Here is a 22,222-nt window from a genome sequence, read left to right as displayed (position 1 = left end):
TGTCATGCAATGGATGGACCTTGTTCTTCACTGCTGATAGTGTATTGCACTCTGTGTTATTTAAGGCCAGAGGTGAGGTCATGCACTATACCTGGTAGCCTACTCCCTGCCATGCAACACATGATATGGGAAAAAGAATAAGAAGGTGATTATCGCTCATAATGGTTCCTAACAAGAGTCACTGCTATAAGAGAGGACTAAGTTTATCTCTACAGTGAACTAAATCTTTAAGTGCAGTGAGGTGATGAAGTACTGTTCTCTCCTTATAATGCACTCTATCATTATCTTCTATATTTATAAATAAACAAAATTATGCTCAATTTCCTAATGCTAAGAAATATTCTTTCTATAAATCTAGTTACTGATAAAGAGATAATAATATTAATCATTGATAACATTACAATTAACTTATTATAAGAAAATAAATGAAAATAACATTTACATTAATAAGCAAATCTTAATAAATGCTGAAGCCACACGCTAAAAGAAAAAAATATCATCATGCACCTGAAAAAGGTAATTTGTATTAAAGCAATGGTCAGAAATATTGGTCTACAGAAATAATTATTAGTGACGACATTCGGAGGTGGTGAGCAGCAGTGACGATATATGGTGACACTATAAGATGGTGAACTGTGTGAATGAACTACAATGTGGATTTGTGATGAAACTTAAAGGTAGTAGATGGATGTTAGTGCATTAATATGTGACAACAATCACTCTGCAGGACTCACTGAGCATGCTAGTCTATCCCGTCTTGGGCTTTACTTCACTAACATCAAGAATTCTGTGACTGCAGTGCAATAACAAAATATACCTGTATGAACTGTTCTTGCTCAAACATGATACAGTATTCTGTGCTGAACTTGGCACCACCAACAGTAAATACATTTCAGAGTCTTACATTGATCATCCATTTTATTACACACAAATTATTAGACAATAACAATGTCACCATGCACAATCTGATGTAATAATGAAGAAATATTTCATAACTAAATGAATTTAAATATATAATGAATGAAGGAATAAGCCATCAAACACACTAGTAGTGCAAGACATTGAAGCCTATGGTAGGAGAGTGTGATACAGCATGTGTGTCTGGTGGGAGGGTGAAAGGTACAAGTTTTACCATAATCAAATGATGACCTTAAACCATTCATGAAGGAATACAGGGGTGGATCCAGAATCGTTTTAAGGGGGGGGGGGGGATTACCATATTTGTATGGAGAAATAGTAATTATCCAGAATACTGTACTATAGTTGATATTTGTGAGTGAAAATTAGCTCTTCATTCTAAGACACAAATGAATCTATCAGGTGATGCTGTACAGTACTGTACTTGAAATCACTCTGAAAACTGTGAGATCAGAGATTTTTTTGACTTGGACAGTGTCTCCTGTATTCCAAGCATGGTGGAAGGGGATTCACTACAGTGTCATGTGTGAAAATTTGCAAAGGGTTTGACTGCTCTTTACATTATACAACATAAAAAAATACTATAACTATATTCTTATATTCAATTGTATGTTTTTGTCTTCAAGGAAATTGTGCTTTACTTTATTCTCTCTGCCACTTGTCAGCTCACTAGCTGGTCAAGCGGTCTGTCAGTTCTGTGTTGCACACTGTTGGCAAGTGCTGTACTGGACATGTACAGGCTCTTGAATGCTCAAACAGTTTCTCATAACACTGAATGTAATTTATAAACTCAAAGATAACGAAAAGTAATTAAAAAATATCATGTCTTTAGTCTGGGGGCATACAGTAATCTAACTGACTTGTACTGAGCAATATTTGTGGGTCACCTTACAAAGTACAGTACAAGGTGTTCCAATTATCAGGATATAGTACAATTCTTTTCATCACAATATGTACAAAGTATATTACATCCTTAAACAATCTAACAGTTCTTGCAGTGGACAAGGTTGGGTCTATAAAATTGTCAATATTAACAGTATTGTATAGATAGTTTTTAGAATACAGTACAGTATCTTTAAAGTGATAGTCAATATACTTGAATATGTTTACTGGTACTGTATAGTATATTATTTACTAATACTGTATATAATTACTGTACAATATATCAGAGCAACATCTGAACTTGTCATCATGACTTATTGTGAGCTAGTACAGTAAGTCCGCGCTTAACGTTGTTTTGGTACTACGTCACTAGACTTTAAGGACCAAAAATTCGTTTAACGTCCCAGTGATCCAATACTACGTCGTTTTGCATCGTATCAGACTTCATTTTACGGTGCATCACCTGCTCCCATCTGGCTGCGCTATGCTCTCTCGGCTTGGTGCAAAGTCTCAGAGACTCACTACCTTCCTCCTCTCCCGCCCTCCTCCGCTCCCACCCTCCTTCTCCTCCCCTCCCGCCATCCGCCTCCTCCGCTTCACGATCCACCACACACTCGCTCTACCACCTCCGCCCATCGGTGAGTACCAATACAAACTTAGTGGTTGTATATGTATGCATTATTTTCTAACGGAATGGCAATGATTTTCTGTATATGTAATGTATTTCATGGGGTAAAAGGAGCCTCAGGAACGTAACTCCTGTATATTATCTATTTCTTATGGGGAAAATTTGTCCGCTAAAAGTTGTTTCAAATAACGTCGTGTTTTTAGGAACGTAACCCCAAAGTTAAGCGAGGCCTTACTGTATTAAAAATATGGAAAATATTCATAATGTAATTTGATATATAAATGAACCTTTACACTGAATACAAATCTCCAATACTGTATGTGTATATATAAAACCAAAGAAAACACCCATCATCAAAACTGCTAATGTTAATGGAAATACAGTACTGTACTACTTAAATTACACAACCAATACTCTACTGTACTGTATTCTAATTAAGATATAATGCTGTGCTTAAGTGAAGACAGGCAGTCAGTCAAAACGTATAACTGTAACACAATCAAAAAAAGCTATTTGGAGGACAAGCAAATGTGAGAGCTGTGGCAGTAGGAAGGCGTGGGTTACCTGAAACTATGGTTCCATCAGCATGTTCACCAGCACCACCAACAAGGCCACCCACCACACAGCACCACATTCAGGGATAGAGGAAGACAACATAGGCTCAAGATGTGCCTTGAGGGTACAACCATAAACTTAAAGCCAAGACACAGGGGAGTAGAGTCAGGTGGGAGGGAACACACATCCGCTGATTCAAATTAATTCATAAGCTTAAAATACTACTTTTATGAGTTAGTGGGACTTTAGGATATAAGACAGACTAGAAAGAACTGTAATTAGGAAGAAAATTTTAATGGATTATCACTATTGTATACCATAATTCAAAAATTATCCGAGATTCATAAAACCAGAATCGTAGCAAGACTTTTTTTCGGGGCAAGGGTGGGGGGGGGGCTTACAGATGTATACGTGTCTACATGTTTAATTTATAGTGAATCTCAAAAAAAAACTTATCAACCTAAATAAATAACTATAAAGTTATAATTATATAAAATCAATACAAATAAGTAATTTCTATAACAAAATCTGACTCTCACCACAAAGAGAGGGCAAAGAAAAGTTTTTGTTGAGCCATGAGAAAACTGAAAACTGGAATGAACAATGAGAGCTTTATGAGTCTTATAACAGGTGAACCTGAACCTAACATCAGGGACTACAAGCACATTAATATGCTTTCAAAAAGTGTGGCATGTTTACTCATACCAGTAGTGAAACCAGAATGGTACAAAAGGTTTTTCACTCAAAACATATTGATAAAGAAAAGAAGAGTTTTGCAAGATTGTTTGACTAGCCCAAATTGGAGCAACATTCACTTATTCACTCAAAGAAATTGCAACATGTGAAGAGAACAATGACTTACTCAGCATGAATAAACAATCTGAGTGGAGATAAAAGAACAAGGCATAATAAGAAATTGTGAATCTTTTTGTGACTGGGAAAAATGATAACCTTGGAGAGAGTGTGAAAGAGACTGAACCAATATAAAGTTGTCCTGCAGCGTGACAAACTGTAGGCAGAGAAAAAACTAACTGTTGAAGGAAGATCCCTCTCTCACAAGGCTGTCCTTCCATGGATCACAGACATAACATGATGCTTGTTAGTTAGTTAACAGACACTCTAAACAAGCTCTCTCGCACTCTTGCAAGCCTTCCACATTCTTACAAGCTCTCCACGCACAAACACCAAAGATATTATCATGACTGTGGCCTGTCTACTTGTACACACGCATACACACATCCACCGACTTATGAAGGACCAGCTTACATAAGACTTTTTGGAACAGAATACTTAAATAAATCGAGTGATGCCTGTACTGTGCAGTATGAACTTTGCAGACACTATGATGCTAAGTTGTGAAATACTGTAGCTACTATGGTGATAACTGTAGTCCGATATTCACCACATCCTGTCACAACTATTGGTCCTCATGTTGGAAAAGCCTTCAGGTATCCTCCTCTCTTTATTACTAATCTATTCACTTTATATTACTAATGATAACTAGTCATTCCCACTTCAGTATAAGTCTACTGCATCCTCAGAAGCCACTATGTTAAAAATGCTAAAAAGTTTACAATGGCAAAAACTGTATGATGGGGAAGAGATGCAGGAGATATATTACTGAGACTTCTGATTGGTTAGTAGGTAAGTCAAAGTGAGACTTCTAATTGGTTAAGTAAATTTCACCAGTACCTCAAAAGAAAAAAAAAAGTTTCAGTAATACACCAACTGAAAGACTAAGTAGAGGACGTGCTGTAGAAGCTTAATGTACAGTTGCCTCCACATGAATGTACTGTAACCTGGGAGTGTGTGAGGGCTCGGTCACGAGATGTGGCATCGCAGCGCTGTAGTTTGGGCTAAATGAATGGACGTGAAACAGTGAAATTACTCTGTTTGTGTAGTAGGTAGTAGGCAGCTACCAAACAGGGAGGTACTACCGCCTGGGAAGATATTGAAAGCATAATGTATTGTCTAACGGTAGACCCTGCTGCCATATGGCATCATGAAAATTGTGACCAAGTCCCAGGTTGCTGATCTGACCTTCTGCCTCATTTACACACAATTGCAGGGTCTCAATTGTTTCTCTTACTTTGACAACACAACTTATATCTATCGTTTCTCACTACAGCTGCTCCCCGACTTACGACGGGGTTAGGGACCGACATCCAGGTCGTAAGTCGAAACGGTCGTAAGTCGGAAATGCTTAAATAACACATAAAATCTAAAATGGGGGGTCTCTTTTTCTTCTCAGCACCACAAAACACTCACTTTTAAGCTCGTCAGCCATTTTAAAGTGAATTACAGATGAAAATTTTGTCTCGAAAATACGTAATTTGACCAAATTTTGGCACGGCTGAGGCAGGTCGTAAGTGCGGGTGGACGTAAGTCGAGTAGGTCGTAAGTCGGTGAGGAGCTGTATTTATTTGTATTTTTTTAATTTTGCATTTACATGTATTTATGTTTTATTATTATTATTATTATTATTATTATTATTATTATTATTATTATAAAATTATATTTTTTTAATCTGTATTTTATTATTATTAATATTATTACCTGTATATATCTTCACCCCCCAGGCCCTGATGTGGGTCATTGACCTGTGCCAGGGTGGGTTACCCGGTAATCCCCTTAAAAAAACAAAACAATAAAAACACATCAATGCTGAAGAACACTTATCACATGTATACTTTATTTATTTATATATATTTTTTATATTATGACCGTGTGACGAGGACTGTACTACTGGCAACTGGCAAACAGGGTAATCCACAATTTCATGCCAAGTCTACAGCGCTGCACTGCCACATATCGTACCTTTGCCCTCACAAACTCCAGGCTGTGGTACGTTCATGTGGAGGCAACTGTACATTCCTGTATTTCTGGGTTGAGTGTTACTTAAAACAACTACAAGGTCTGCCATATCAAGTCCAAGACCCTCTCACATCCACAAAGGATTCTAAGAACAATTATGAAGTTCATTTATACCCACTGTAGCATAAGTTACTGTACTGTATTAGAAACTCATATAATAATGGAATATCTGTTCAAAGTCAGTATTCATATCATATTACAGTACATTTGGAATACATGAACTACAAAAATACAATATATATGCTTGTAAAGGTCAGCTATCTATTTTAACTGTTCATTATTCAAGCATATTGGAGCCATGCTTCTCAGATAATTTTGATTCCTTTCTATAAATGACCAGGTAAGAGGCAATTAGGTTTTCTTCCAGGTGGCATGAACACAAAAAGCAAGCATAGTTTGTAAACTATTACTACTCAGATGTCTACTTCTTATTCAGATGGATGAAGAGGAATTAAGATTTTTCTATTAAATACAGTAATATGTAAATCTAGAATCTCTATGGTGGAAAATATGATCATGCTTGAAGGAGTACAGGAAACTTTAGAATGAAACGGTAAAATGATAAAAAAATAAAAATACTAACCCCAAAGTAAGGTGTGTACTGTACACAAGTAAAAGCTACTGATTGTAAATAATGGATCATTTTACCTGGGGTGCAAATGAGCATATTCAACAATAAGAGTACTGTACAGTATTTTCACTACATGAGAGCACCAATCGGCAAAACAAGGCCTATCTGCAATAAGACGTTAGAATATGATTAAACTGAATCATGTACTCTTAACATGTAAACTTCAGCATGAAAATTTGCCTTAAATCCCAGACACACCTTACTTCAATATGTTAAAATCACACATTTGCATTCTTCCTAAATTGTGTAATTGTTGTATGCTCATCAAGTCTTGAAAGATTATAATTATTTCTATTACAATACAAGAATCAAGAAGTCAGAGTGTGAAGATACAAGGGAACATATAAGTTGTTTAAAAATAACGAAGAAATGACTAACAAGGGACATCAAACTGTGGTCAAATAAAAAGGCTGAAAGTGTCTTCACCTCTGCCACCTTCATCCTTGTAAAACACTTGGGCTGTGTCCTACCTGCTATTGGTTTGACAACTACACCTGAAACACCCAGAACAACACCCATGACGAAGGTGTGGCCAGCCCGGACAAGCGTACGAGGAAATGAACTCTGCTTCTCCAGCCTCTGCTCACGCTTCTGTAAGTGATGAAGGTATAAAATGGATACAGTCAGTCAACAGGTTATTGAAAATAATATAAGTCCTTTGAATTAAAGGACTGGCGCAAAATTCATGACAATTTATGAACAAGTAAACAATTCTGACAGAAACTGGCAAAGGGACCTCAGGGGAAGGGAGGGAGCTGTAAGATGATCAACTGGGTTGGTTGGGAATACAGAGCTCAGTCCTCCTTTGTCTCACCTTTCTATACTCTTGGTCAAAAGAGAGCACAGCAATGGTGTTCCCAAGAGCTGAAGAGATGAGGCTGAGACTGTCAGCAGTGCCACCCACCACATGTCCCATCAAACTTTGTGCACCACGAGCAATTCCTTCCGCGAATTCATCAGGTCCTTCTATGATTCCCTATAAAGTTACACTGTGTAAAAATCTCAGAAAATAATCAGACTTAGAAAAAATTATCGTTTTAAATATACCTGATACCTCTACCAGTTTGAAAATAATTGATATACTGTACAATACATACAAAGAAACTTGGAAAACTCTGTAGAACACTAGATCCCTTACTGTAGTCTTATGACATGTTAGGAAACACTTATTACTCACCAAGGCTGGCTGGTATATTAGGTCTTTGACGCCCTGCGAGAGGTCACGCAGCCTCTGATATGGGTTACCCAGGATGTCTAGCCCAAGCACCAATACATACACCTGTGCACAAAATAAATATGATGATGAGATGCTATTTTCCCGATATCTCTATACAGTATAGGATAAATACTTTGAAAAATACTGTACAAGAAATTGATGGAGAGTTCTATTGAAGAGTGGAGCAGGATTTGAAATATTCCACTGGCTTGTAAATAATTTAATTACAACAAGCTGTAGTCAGTCAACCAGCTTGGAATATACATAATGTTCATTTCCTTTAGATATACTGTATTGTATTGGGTAATTTCACAATTTCCACCCAAAAATAAACTACTTAATAAAAAAAATCATAGACAATACAGTATTACCCCGCCTAACGCGGTTTCACTTAACGCGTTTTATCATATACGCGGTGCCTCGCCAGAGCTGAACTTTCACTTAACACGGATTTTTTCCACATATACGCGGTGAGTGTCCGGCTCGAGATGCTATTTTTAGATTTGCCCCACCCTGCCTGACTGCCTGTTTTAGCTCATAAAATTCATACAAATTACCCGGCCAGAATATAATTTACATTGCTGGAATTCTTATAATTTGGTGATCATTTTGAATATAAACATCATATTTTTGCATTAGACATACAAATTTTAGATAAAAAATTTTCTCAAATTAACTGTTATCTTTTGTGCAAAATATATGACATTTATATTCAAAATATTCCTGGTCTTACAAGGAATCCAGCAATGTCAATTATATTATCCTAACTTTAGTTTGAGGTATTATTTATTAAAATTTAGTGGTTATCCCACACATCTCCTTGGGACGGTTGGTGGGGGGTGGGGGGGAGGGAGGGACCGACCGACCATCTGTTACCCTGTGAAGAATTATTTTTTTTTTTTATTAACTGAAGATATTTGTTTTAGCTCATAAAATTCATACAAATTACCCGGTCTGAATATAATTTACATTGCTGGAATTCTTATAATTTGATGATCATTTTGAATATAAACATCATATTTTTGCATTAGACATACAAATTTTAGATAAAAATTTTTCTCAAATTAACTATGTTATCTTTTGTGCAAAATATATGACATTTATATTCAAAATATTCCTGGTCTTACAAGGAATCCAGCAATGTCAATTATATTATCCTAACTTTAGTTTGAGGTATTATTTATTAAAATTTAGTGGTTATCCCACACATCTCCTTGGGACGGTTGGTGGGGGGTGGGGGGGAGGGAGGGACCGACCGACCATCTGTTACCCTGTGAAGAATTATTTTTTTTTTTATTAACTGAAGATATTTGTTTTAGCTCATAAAATTCATACAAATTACCCGGTCTGAATATAATTTACATTGCTGGAATTCTTATAATTTGATGATCATTTTGAATATAAACATCATATTTTTGCATTAGACATACAAATTTTAGATAAAAATTTTTCTCAAATTAACTATGTTATCTTTTGTGCAAAATATATGACATTTATATTCAAAATATTCCTGGTCTTACAAGGAATCCAGCAATGTCAATTATATTATCCTAACTTTAATCTGAGGTATTATTTAATACTAAATGTTAAAAACCCTGGAAGGGAGGATTGGTGGGGGGTGGGGGGGAGGGTTGGGACTGACCGCGCGGTTGGAAGAGGGGGGGAGGCAAGGTTGAGTCCATTATTTGAATGGACATTAACTTGGCGACTGTATTTCTCTATTTCTCTTAAGTATTAATTGTGTGCATGTACCATCATAAAATTAAGATGTTATTTTTACTACAACATAGGTATGTGCCTTCAAAAAGTGGAGTTTGGGGGTCGGGCCGGTTTCTATTGGAATTAATCCCATATGTTCTGTTGTTCACTTAACGCGGATTTCACTTAACGCGGGACCCTCTGGGTTCAATTGACCGCGTTAAGTGGGGTACAACTGTACAAAAAAAAATATAGAAATCATTAATACTGTATTGTAAATTAAAGTACTGTACAGTATTACCTCTTCTTTACACCAAATGAATTCGCTAGACTGTACACCAAACCGCTCCTAAAATATCTTAAATACTGTATCGGTTTTATGATTATGCATCCAGTAGAAGGAAGGTGGAAAGTTGCTCCCATATTTTGTTTAGTAAATTTCATCACCTGTACTACCAAACCATGCATGTTATATGAAAACCAAAAATACCAATGTCTTCAAAAAAAAGTCTACCTGTACTACATATTACAATACAATTTGATAATATTCATAGTACAGTTGGTCCTCATATTACGCGGTTAATGTAACCCGGAGGGTACCGCGGAAAGTGAGAAACGCGTAAAGTGAATAACATAACATATGGGATTAATTGAAATGGAGTCCGGGCCGATCCCCAAACTCCACTTTTTGACGACACACAACTATGTTGTAGTAAAAATATTATCTTAACTTTATGATGGCATGCACACACAATTAATAATTAAGAGAAATATCAATAATATTAGGTTTTTTAACACTTACATTAGTAGAAAAGATGGCTGGGCACACGGGGATGGGCGGTTGGTTCCGAGGCAGAGGGCAGATTATTGGCCCTCACCTGTATCACTTGTATCAATTGTATCACTATCCACCACAGAGGCTTGCAGGGCCTCTTTGTCAAACCCCCCAAAGTTCATATAAGTCCATATCCTCACTATAATTATCACTATCACTGACTTGGGCCGGCTGTAGTGGGTGGCGGGTGAAGAACTGGTCATGTTTTGATGACTGGGCGACCTTGTGCGCACCATTTTCGCGCCTCTTACACAACATGGCGGATGGCGGGAGGTTTGGATCCAAAAATGGCGCGGCTTGCCAGCCGCTCTCCGCGTAATGGGGTTCACGACCGCGGAATGTGAAAATGTTAGGTTCTGGCAAGGCACCGCGTTAACGGTGAAACGCGGAATGCGGGACCGCGTAATATGAGGACCAACTGTATTTGTAAAAAGAAAAAACAAGTTATTGTACTTTTTGCACAATTTTTGTTCAGTTTCTCATAATTTACAACAAATGTATGTCATAGCAAAAATTCAATTGCACCATTGGGAACCTTGCAACTTTCTGCATCTACTGGTATATGGGTAATATCTTCAGCTAAGAAATTTTTTTTTAGCTAGGAAGTGAGGAAGCTTTTTTTGGATTTTTGTTTTGTATTCGGAGTAAAAAATCAGTGTTTAATAAATATATCTATACCTGTAATTATTATACAGTATAAACCTCAATGACTGTGTGCATGTGTAGTGGATATGAGGTGGATCTATAGCAGATATGATGTGGATGTTTAGTGGACATGATGTTGATGTTTAGTGGACATGATGTAAATGTGTGGGATACATAGACAAGTTTAAGTAAGTTGAATCCATCATCGGTCTCATTGTAATTGCACATCATCATACCTTTAAGTTTAGTTTTATTTATTGATTACCTATGTTTTTTCATAAACAATTAATTACTTCTACATTCTTAACTAATAATTATTTATTATTTACATCATAATTCATATTTAGTAATTATGTTTAAAGAATGCATTGTCACCCATCCATAACATCTTGTCAGTAACTGAGTCACAACACGTGTTAATGGCCCCAGTATCAAGGTGATCGGCAGACAAAGAGCCACTTGGGAAAAATCCGTTTTTCATTAATGTATTGAATTTCTTCATTTAATATTTATTTGGTAAAGTTTTAAAAACTTATTCATGAAACATACAGTATAAAAACCACTTCATATTCACTAAACGTCCACATCACCTCCATTACACACCCACATAATCTTCACTACACATCCTCTTCCTCTCACATTATACAACCTGGGAAGCCACCCATGCCATGTACATATGCAAGTTGGGATTCAGCAACCTTCAAGAATCTTAGGGAAGCTTGTAGAACCTTCGGGGAGACTTGATGTTGTCCAAGCTCGAAAAGGGAATAATTTATAACAGAGATGTCTGCCGATGCACCTGTTAAAACTGAAATAGGCATAACTAGATAAGCTGTCAGATGCGCTACTGACAACCACCCACTGACTCTACACATACGTTCACCTCCCACACATAATAAACACAATGCTCTTAATTTTTTTTATTGTAAGTCTTATAATAAATTTTCTATATTTGTAAATCACATTAAAGTGATGAAATAATTTTTCCACAACTTTTATAAGTTTCTTTACATGTAACAATGGCAACATGCACAGCCAACTCACAGGACACAGCTGACTAGTGACTTGTGTTATGTTTTGCATTGTGCACTTCATTCTGATTGACTGAAATCAAAACAAACCATCATGGCAATGCACTCTTGAAGGATTCCATCAGTTTTCTTTGTTTATTTTTATTATTTTTTGAACCTAGGTCGGACTGGGACTCATTCTCCTATCTCAGATATTATAGAAATTAACATAAGCTATTTACCTTAACTCACACAACATAAACTCATACAGATACTGTATGATGTTTTTGTCTTGTGTTACCAAACTATATTTGAAATAAAAAAAAATAAAAAAAATCCAATAGTGGCAATTTATTCGGACTAAAAATATTGAACTTCTTCATACATACTGAACAAAGTTTGGTTTTGGACACATTTTTTGGATTCGTTTTATATTGAAAACCTCCCTACAGTGGGGTATGCTATAACGAACGGATCCTACGACGAATATTCCTATAACGAACGTTTTTACCTATAAAATTGAGAATGCTATAACGAACGCAATTCCTACAACGAACGCGGATGAATACGGGACTATTTTGCCTGGCGCATGAATATTGTTGTACCGCGACCCACAACAAGAGCGTCATGCGCCATCTTTGTCTCATTGTGTAGCCAGTGCACCACTGTTATTGTTGAAATTTCGTCTTTTGATGTGGAAATAGAGTTATTTGTATAAATATTTTGTTATACAAGTGTACAATTGTAACAATGAATCGTCCAAAGCGAGTGAGAAAGCTCATAACTCTTGAAACTAAGAAAGAAATCATAAAGAAACGTGAGGATGGAACAAGCATTGCGAAACTTAGTGATGAGTATGGGATGGCTAAATCGACTATATGTACGATTTTGAAGAATAAAGAGGAGTTGAAAACTGTGCAAGTGGCTAAGGGAATCTCTAGACTTAGCAAAGCAAGGTGTAATGTGATTGAAGAGATGGAAAATTTACTCTTAGTGTGGATAAAGGAGAAAGAAATGGCAGGTGATAGCATTAGTGAAGCTATAATTTGTGAGAAGGCCAGACAATTGTTTGAGGACCTTAAAGCCAAGACTCCCAGTGCAAGTGATAGTGATGTGCCAGTGTTTAGGGGTACCAAGGGGTGGTTTACTGGTTTCAGAAGGAGAAATAAATTACATAGTGTTGTGAGACATGGTGATGCTGCTAGTGCAGATAAGGAAGCAGCTAAGGAACACCATGAAATTTTTTTGAATGTGATTAAAGAGGGAGGCTTTGTTTCTCAGCAGGTATTCAACTGTGATGAAACTGGACTTTTTTGGGAAAAAATGCCTCGCCGTAAATACATTACCAAGGAGGAAACTTCTGTCCCTGGCCATAAGCCAATGAAAGACAGGCTTACTCTCCTTCTTTGTGCTAATGCTTCTGGTGACTGCAAAATAAAGCCACTCCTTGTGTACCATGCAGAAAACCCCAGAGCTTTCAAAAACATTAGGAAGACCCGCCTTGGTGTTATGTGGCGGTCAAACCCAAAGGCTTGGGTGACCAGGAATTTATTTTCTGAGTGGGTGATTGAGGTGTTTGGACCCAGTGTTCGGGAATACCTCAGGGAGAATAATCTTCCACTGAAAGCTTTGTTGGTGATGGACAATGCACCAGCCCACCCTCCTAATTTGATGGTTGAATTGCCAGAGGAGTTCAACTTCATCACTGTGCACTTCTTGCCACCCAACACAACACCTCTCATCCAGCCCATGGATCAACAGGTAATTTCTAACTTTAAGAAGCTGTACACAAAGGCGCTGTTTAGAAAATGTTTTGCGGCCACTTCTTCCAGTGATGTTAGTTTGAAGGAATTTTGGAAGAGTCACTTCAATATAGCAGATGCTGTTTTTTTAATTACCTCAGCCTGGAAAGAGGTTACTGTGAGGTGTCTTTGTGCTGCTTGGAGGCCATTGTGGCCTGAATGTGTGCTTCAAAGAGACTTTGAAGGCTTCGAAGAGTTAGAAGAAGAGGCTGTTGTTCATGAAATTGTGTCTCTGAGCAATTCCATGGGCCTGGAAGTGGATGATGATGATGTTGAGAAGTTGGTGGAAGAGCACAGTAAGGAACTGTCCACTGAGGAGCTGCTTGAAGCTTCACAAAGAAGAAAACGAGACACTGAAACGGAGTTTAACTTCTGAGGAGTCAGGGGAGGATGAGGACAAGGAGGAAAGCTACATCATTCCAGCCAAAGATCTCAAGGATGCGTTCTTTTGCTGGAGCAAACTGTCCAAACTTGCTGAGGATTATTATCCTGATGTTGGTTCTGTGCAAAAGGCCATCAGTGTGTTTAATAACAATGTTATGAACTACTTTTGGAAGGTCCAGAAATCAAGGTTGAAGCAGCCAACCCTGGATTCCTTCTTTAAAAAGGTAACAAAAGAACCTACAGACAAAGTGCCTGTGAGACAGTCACCAAAGAGGGCTAGGAAGGATGACTCCTCTCCTTCCACCTCTTCTCCATAATTCTCTCCTCCCCCCTCCCCCTCTGCCTGCTGTCCTGCATGCTGAACAACACTAAGGTAAGATAAAGTACCATATTTTTTACATTTTCCACAGAATTTTTTCAGTGTTACGTGGTTGTATTTGGGGGCCTGGAACGGATTAATCCTATAACGAACGAATGCTATAACGAACGAGGTTCTAGATCCAATTAGATTCGTTATAGCATACCCCACTTATGGTACCGAACTGGCTGCTCACCAATTACTTTGGTATAGTGTGGTATTACTGTATCATAGAGTTATTGTAAATCAAAGTGTACCTGTAAACTAATTAAAAGGGCATGGTGTTTACATTACCTGTTGTACGAGCTGATACTTGGCATGGTCTAGGAAGTCCAGCACCAACTTGTCCCAAGGGATGGACTGTCTCTCATAATGTCCAACTCTGATAGACACATTCTTCATCTGTCAGGGATGTGAAACTATTGAGTTTACAGGGATAAGTATTCTTAACCTACACGTATTAGTTACACAGGCTCTATGTTTTTGTAAGATTAAGTAACACTGAAGAACTGGGGCCCAAAATCCCACTCTACAACCAAGGGGTAAAAAGTATGACCCAAGACATACCACACTTTGATATTTTTATACACTTATACATGTGTAGAATTGGGGACCATAATTCCCCTTTACGGCCTTGATGTTATAATGTTATTATTGCATTGCGCTTCAACTATAGAGGTGTTTGTGTAACAAAGTTAGTAATTACACTAGTCCATCAACAGTTAAAATTTTGAGATATCTCATATTTTTTTTAATGACTAAGTGGGTGAAAACTATATTCCATGAGTCATGTTGTAGACCAGTTGTGAAGATATATGATAATACAGTAGTAATAATAATAATAATAATAATAATAATAATAATAATAAAAATACAGGCAGTCCCCGAGTTAAGAACGCCCGACTTATGAATAGGATCCCAATAATTTCATCACAAAAATCAGTAATCCAACCTAACCTATGGAAATAACATTGTTCCAACTTACAAAAAGGGTTAAAAAATGTAACCATTTATAGCTCAGGGACTGCCTGTAATAATAATATTACAGGTGACACTACTACAGTGGAGTCTCAATAATTCGTGGGTTAGGTACCAGAAGATATCATGAATTATCATATTGCAAATTATAGTTTACCGTGCTTTGTTAATAACAAAGCACGGAGTGGACTTGAGAGAAGACTCAACATTTTTAATATATAAGTGTTTCTGATTATTTGTGAGAGGATTTTGCCATTATTATTTATTTGTACGTGTTTTGTGTATAGTGTCAACAGACACACACACACAATACAGGTAAAAGAAATAATTGCCCTAAGGGCAAACACATAAAGGGAATATACATTTCTTTGTACACAAGTAAAGATGTACTTACCTTGCTTATTTTATTTAACAACCTCGCTTATGTTATTTAACAATGTAACTTATTTCTTGAGTAACCCACTAAAATGTATCTGAATCTGCTCCAGTGTTGGTCAAGTCTGGTCTTGAAAGAGCTCACACTCGGTGCCGTTACAACACTCTCTGGCAGGTGGTTTCAAGAGTTCACAACTCTCACTCCGAAAAGGTTTGCCCTCACAGGTTTCTGGACTTGCGGCTTCTTCAACGTTCAGCTGTGACCCCTTGTGGGGTGGGCATCTGCCAGCTCCAGATATGGACACCGACTGAATAGTGCCCTTTGAGATGTTTATACACCTCAATTAGGTCAACCCATGTCAATGAAGTGACAGCCCTCAAATTTGCGCATGAAAATCCTTAAGCAATCATTTTGACTAAATGCAATTTTGCATTTGAAAACTCCAAGAGTGTTAAGAGGCGAATATTATGTTATATTCTTACTAAAAGTTTTATTGGGATAAAAAAATCACTTGAATGCCACACACATTAACCAAATAAAATATCAAAAGTGGCATCCCTGTAGTAAAGGGGGTTAAGCTCTCACCTCAGTCAGTGTTGCTCCCAGTGATGTCAGGAACCACTCCAACACATCATTCTGGTTGCTTTGGTTTCCTAGGACTGTGCCTCTTGGTGAAAAAGATATTCTCACTTGGAGACCTGCAACACAGACTCGTTCCACAAGGGGACCTTCATCGTTGGTCTGTTGGTTCTGCAAAGGTAAATATTTAAAATAATATAAAGAACATGGAATTCAACCGCTGGCCTACAAACAACATCAACGGATTCCCAACCACTAAAGATACAAAGTCAGTCTGTTTAGTAGTTTTAATTATATTAATATGGTTTTAAGTCAAAATACCTTGTTTACCAACTAGAAGTGCCCATGCTAAAGGAAAAAGGCCAGTTGACTGTGTAGGATCCCTTCACTGTTCTTGATAATTTTGTCAAAGGCTACTCTGAAGTCCAGTATTGTACTTGATTTCACAACTTTGGCTGCTGGTAGACCATTCCATAGGTCTACCACCCTCTGTGTGAAAAAGTACTTCCTTATATGTGTTCTGTAATTTGATAACTTGGCGAGCTTGTGGTTATATCCTCTCGTGTTGGTGGTGCGGGACATCACAAAGAAATGTCCCGGGTTCATGTTTTCCATCCTTTTCAGGATTTTAAATGTTTCAATGAGATCTGCCCCACTGTGCCTTGTCTGAAGGGTTGTTAGTCCTAAGGCCCTCAGTCTATTTGGATAATCGGGATGACATAGTTCTGGAATCATCTTAGTCACTCTGTCAGAACTTTCTGGAGGTAGGGTTTCCATGCCTGTACACAGCAATCCAGACTGGGATGTACTTGAGATTCGTACAGTTAAAGGAACATTTCCTATCTTTGTATTCAAAAGTACGGTTTATAATTCCCAAATCTTGATTTGCTTTCCTCACTGCTGGTCCCACTTGTTGCTCCGCCTTCAGTGAATAATCTATCATTACGCCAAGATCTTTCTCCTTATTGACAATATCCAGGAAAGTGTTATAAACAGAATGGTTGTGCTTACAGTTATTGTACCCATGTACAGGTATATGGTTTTGCATTTGGTATGTTAAAGAGCATTTGCCAGTCTTGGGACCATTTGTACAGATCATTCAGGTCTTCCTCCATTGTTGTAACATCGTCCTGTCTTGCTATACCTTCCCAAATATCTTCGTTTTATCCACAAACTTGACAAACAAGGTGGGTCCAAGGATAGAGTCTTTTGGTACTCCACTCAGAACCTTTTCCCATTCAGAATATACTCTATTTTACCACTCTTTGTTGATTGTCTTCAAGCCAGTTGTTAATCAACATCAAAATCTTGCCTGTGATGCCATGTGCCTGGATCATAGAGGCCATGTCGTGAATGTGGGATTTTGTCATAACACCTTGAAGAAATCCATGTACAACACATCCAATGTGAGCCTTGACCCACATATTCTGTTGCTGTTTCATGGAACACGAGTAAGTTTGTCAGACAAGATTTTCTTTCCATGAAACCGTGTTGTGATGCATTGCTAAGACTGTGTTAAGTCAGGTGTTGGATGATGGCATCCCTCAGAATTTTCTCAAAAAGCTTGCATACATGTTATGTTAGGCTGATAGGCCTGTAGTTTTCTGCTGCACTTTTCCTACCCGTCTTGTATGCTGTGGTGACATTGACTAATTTCCAGTGCCTCATCATTTTACCTTGATCCAAGGAATTCCCCCTTTCCATGAAGTCCTGCATTGATTCGTCTATGTGTGCCTCCTCTCTAACGATTTCCTCCCATTTAATTCTCTGTAGTTTGTCTCTCATGAGCTGGTAATCTCTGTGGTTGAAGTCATAGTATTCCTCCTCATCTACTTTTTCTCAACTATCAAAGATTGTATTCCATCTTAGTATGTAGTGGTCGCTGGTCGGAGTTAGTTTCTTTCCTACGTGGACCTCGTCCACCATAGCCTCCTCAGTCGTTGTCTCCCCTCGTGAGTTCTGACACGTGTTGTGAGAGGAATGATTCTTGAATGAGATCAAGGAATTCTTCTCCCTCAGCTTGTGTGGTAATCATCTACATAATACCATCACTATAATCAGTGGCGGACTGGCCCACCGGGATACTGGGAAATTTCCCAGAGGGCCCCAAAGTGATGGTCCATCACTTTGAAAATAACGGAAAAAAGAAAAAAAGAGATATGAGGTTTATGAGATATTAACTTCATCTGCCCTAATGCGACATTACTAGGTCCGTACCAATGCGCCCGAATGCGATCTGAAACTACGCCATGTGTTTACAATCGCCTAGTGATTCAAATCTCGCCGAACAAGACTTCCGGTGGAAATGACCTTCTTGGCGAGATTTCCGAGATTTGTGCTTTGTAAATTACTGAATTTTTACTGTTTTAGTGATATGTGCACACATTAAAAAATGAACACGTTCCAATTTTAATTATACTTTGAAAATAATTTCAAATTATGCCTTGTAAATTACTCGGATTGGTTGTACAGGTACTATGATTGAGATTTTCAGTTTTATTATAAGATTATTAAAATTTTCTAGTATTTGTATTATGCACGCACTAACATAAATAAATACAACAATATCGAATAGATGTAATAATTTATATGTTTAAAACCTTTACTTTTATTTGATTCCTTTGACTACGTTTTAGGATTAAGTGGGCCCTTTTGGACCCTTTTGAATGGACCCTTTTACAAGTTTTCCCGGTAGAAATTTTTGACCCAGTCCGCCACTGACTATAATCATCTACATAATGACATACCTTCATGGCAGAAAAGGTGACAGGTGTCCTAAGTTTCTTCAGTTCTGTGTGAATATTGCTGGAGTGAAGGCTGGGCAGAAGAGGTTCCAGGACATCGTAGGTGGACAACAAGAAACCCTTGTCAAGTTTTAAGAAAAACTCTTGCGCTACAAAGCTAAAATGCCTGAAATTCACAATGATGACTTTTAATTTTAGTCACCGACAGAAAATGAATTTGTATTTTATTTAGCTAAATTCTTAATATTATTTCTTGTAGTAAGGAACCCATATAAAGTTTCTCTTGACAATTACTGATATAATCTTCCCTTTTTAATTATTTCCTATTAAATACAGTACTCCCTCTTTATCGACGGATTTTTTATCGACGGTTTCGATTATCGACGGATTATTTAGACGGATTTTTATTTTGGCTTTATTTGAACTCTGCAGGCCTTGTTTGTACTTTCGCCGCTAGGCGGCACTAGTGGCGTGACTAGCGTCTACCCGCGGCCCGCCTTCCCTGAACACAGACATCAGCCAAGCCGCGTGGGCAACAGTCTTTGATTTTCAACTTTTGCTGGTGGTTCATCACATCAACTTATATCACCATGCCTCCCAAACGACCTGCTGCTCCCTCTGGATCTACACCTAAGAGGGCAAGACGAGTGCTGACGCTGAATGAGAAGAATGAAGTGCTGAAACAACTCGACAGCGGTATGAGCTATACAGCTGTTGGCCGCCACTTTGGGCTCAACGAATCCAGTGTGCGTGGAATTAAACGACGTGCAAAGGATCTGAAGCACGCTTTAGCTTCAAGTGCACCAGTGACATCAAAAGTGACAAGCCATGTGCGTGATGATGCCCTCATTAAAATGGAAAAAGCACTGAACATTTGGATAGAGGACCTAAACCGCCGCCGCATACCACTTGACTCGAAATTTATTAGGCAGAAAGCTAAGGAACTTTATGATAAGTTTTCTAAAGGTGATGATCATGGTGTTGGTGATGGTGATGGTGATGATCAGGGTGATGGTGATAATCAGGGTGATGGTGATAATCAGGGTGATGGTGACAATTTGAAAAAATTTGCAGCTAGCAAAGGATGGTTCGAGAAATTCAGACATCGTTATGGGCTGCATAATATAAAAGTGACTGGCGAAGCAGCATCAGCAGACACTGTGGCAGGGGAAGCATACCCTGCAGAGTTTGCTAACCACATAGAACAAAAGGGTTATAGGCCGGAACAAGTTTTTAATGCTGATGAGTCAGGCCTATGGTGGAAGAAGATGCCACGCCGAACCTACATTTATTCAACATATGCTAATAATAGTTAGAAAAATTACGTAACCATCACGGTATCGACGGCCGTCTACAGAACGTAACCCCCGTCGATAAAGAGGGAGTACTGTATATATAATTATTTTCTGTCAGCTCTTTATTTCTGCAGTGTCATTCTTAAACCTTAAAAATGTTTAACACTCACATACTGTATAATATATTTCACCTGGCTATATACTATTGCTAAATATTTGAAGTAAAAAAATCTTTTTATTCTAACTATCAATTACGGTAAAAAATGGTGGGTAAGACAAGAGGTGTGGAAGTGAGGAGTTGTGAGCAGGACAAGAGGTGTGGAGGTGAGGAGTTGTGAGCAGGACAAGAGGTGTGGAAGTGAGGAGTTGTGAGCAGGACAAGAGGTGTGGAGGTGAGGAGTTGTGAGCAGGACAAGAGGTGTGGAGGTGAGGAGTTGTGAGCAGGACAAGAGGTGTGGAAGTGAGGAGTTGTGAACAAGACAAGAGGTGTGGAAGTGAGGAGTTGTGAACAAGACAAGAGGTGTGGAAGTGAGGAGTTGTGAACAAGACAAGAGGCTGGCTGCAGGATGAACCTAATGAGCATTATTAGAAATACTTCATGCCTGTTGACTCACTTTATGGTTGTGAGTTGTCCTGCAGCAGAATGAAGGAGCAGACATGATGAGACACAAGGCTGGTTAGATCCATTTTCGTTGGTTGGGTAAAAGACTGTGGGGAATACTGCATCCATTAGCTGGTTATCAACCTTCAGGATACAGAAAATAAACATACCGGATTAGAAAAAAAATTAGTCTTCTGATAAATGTATAATATTCAAAGTATCTGAGATATAAATTAGAATGAAAGAGTATATGGAACTGTGTCTCAAACCTGTCATCTATAAAGCACCAGTCTTGGAATAGTGTGTGTGTGTTTCTAAGGGTTCAATTCCACTGGTCACGTCCACATCATAACCCCAACATTTGATTTATCACAAGTTATCATACATCCAATGCTTCTACTTATTCTCCCTCATTTCTTTGCTTCTATATTTTAGTCACAGTTGTTGTGGTTAAACAGCAGGCGCTGCTATTCAGGTTCTGAGGTCAAGCCTGTCCTCCCAATAGACCAAAATAATTTCTGCATTTAACTATTAAGAAAGTTGATCCTGACTTGATGTACCTTGGTAGTTACTATAACCTAACCCCACAGTTCACCTGTTGTGTTTGTAGTTGTTATATTAAGTGAGAGAAGAGTAGTACTAAAGGTAGAGTTATGAGAGATAACTCTTGCTCTCAGATCTACTTTTCACATGTACTGTATACATTAAAATGACTTTCTTATATTAAAGTTTCTGTTATCTAACTTACAATGAATTATGATTACCAAAACAAAGATCTTTTTTTGTTAATCAATATTATTTCCTGCTCAAAATAAATGACGACTCAATTAATACAAAACATCATTCCTGAACTTTAGGTTATCTCACTTACCTGTATGCGATGGATCTGAGTGGAAGCGTAGGTATAATGGTGCGAGTGTCTGTAGTGGAGCCATAGTGCGGGCCGTTTTGACCGCCGGAGCTTACCACTGAAGGGCCGCGTCATGTACATCTTTGATAGGTCCACCTGCACACACAAAGGGCAGTGATAAGTTTAGCAGTGAGGAGATAAAATGTTAGCAACTTCAATGTAATATCTTTTAAATGGTTAATGTACAGCATCCTAATATTTAATCTATGGATGCATTAATTACTGAAATCATAATAATGTGTCAGAGATATAAATTTATCTTCAAAATAAAAACAAAACAATCATAAGACCCCATGTGTAGAC

The 22,222-nt window shown here is 37.9% G+C and overlaps 1 protein-coding gene across 1 annotated transcript in view; it reads right to left on the bottom strand.

The window, feature by feature from the left end:
* The window catches only part of LOC121870567 (vacuolar protein sorting-associated protein 13C-like), a 66,597-nt gene that overhangs the window by 13,136 nt on the left and 31,239 nt on the right, over positions 1-22,222 (bottom strand). The window contains exons 21-30 of the mRNA XM_042372398.1: positions 21,881-22,015; positions 21,023-21,153; positions 19,117-19,279; positions 16,376-16,540; positions 14,731-14,838; positions 7,666-7,767; positions 7,303-7,464; positions 6,959-7,079; positions 2,993-2,998; positions 92-106 (exon numbers count right to left, since the gene is read on the bottom strand). Of these exons, the coding sequence (XP_042228332.1) occupies positions 92-106; positions 2,993-2,998; positions 6,959-7,079; positions 7,303-7,464; positions 7,666-7,767; positions 14,731-14,838; positions 16,376-16,540; positions 19,117-19,279; positions 21,023-21,153; positions 21,881-22,015 (1,108 nt within the window). The remainder of the gene's footprint in view (positions 1-91; positions 107-2,992; positions 2,999-6,958; positions 7,080-7,302; positions 7,465-7,665; positions 7,768-14,730; positions 14,839-16,375; positions 16,541-19,116; positions 19,280-21,022; positions 21,154-21,880; positions 22,016-22,222) is intronic.

The sequence above is a fragment of the Homarus americanus genome, unplaced genomic scaffold, assembly GCF_018991925.1.
Source record: "Homarus americanus isolate GMGI-L3 unplaced genomic scaffold, GMGI_Hamer_2.0 scaffold56333, whole genome shotgun sequence".
Taxonomy (NCBI): Eukaryota; Metazoa; Arthropoda; class Malacostraca; order Decapoda; family Nephropidae; genus Homarus; species Homarus americanus.
The sequence above is the reverse complement of the archived record's forward strand: the minus strand, read 5'-3'. Positions and strand labels throughout refer to the sequence as shown.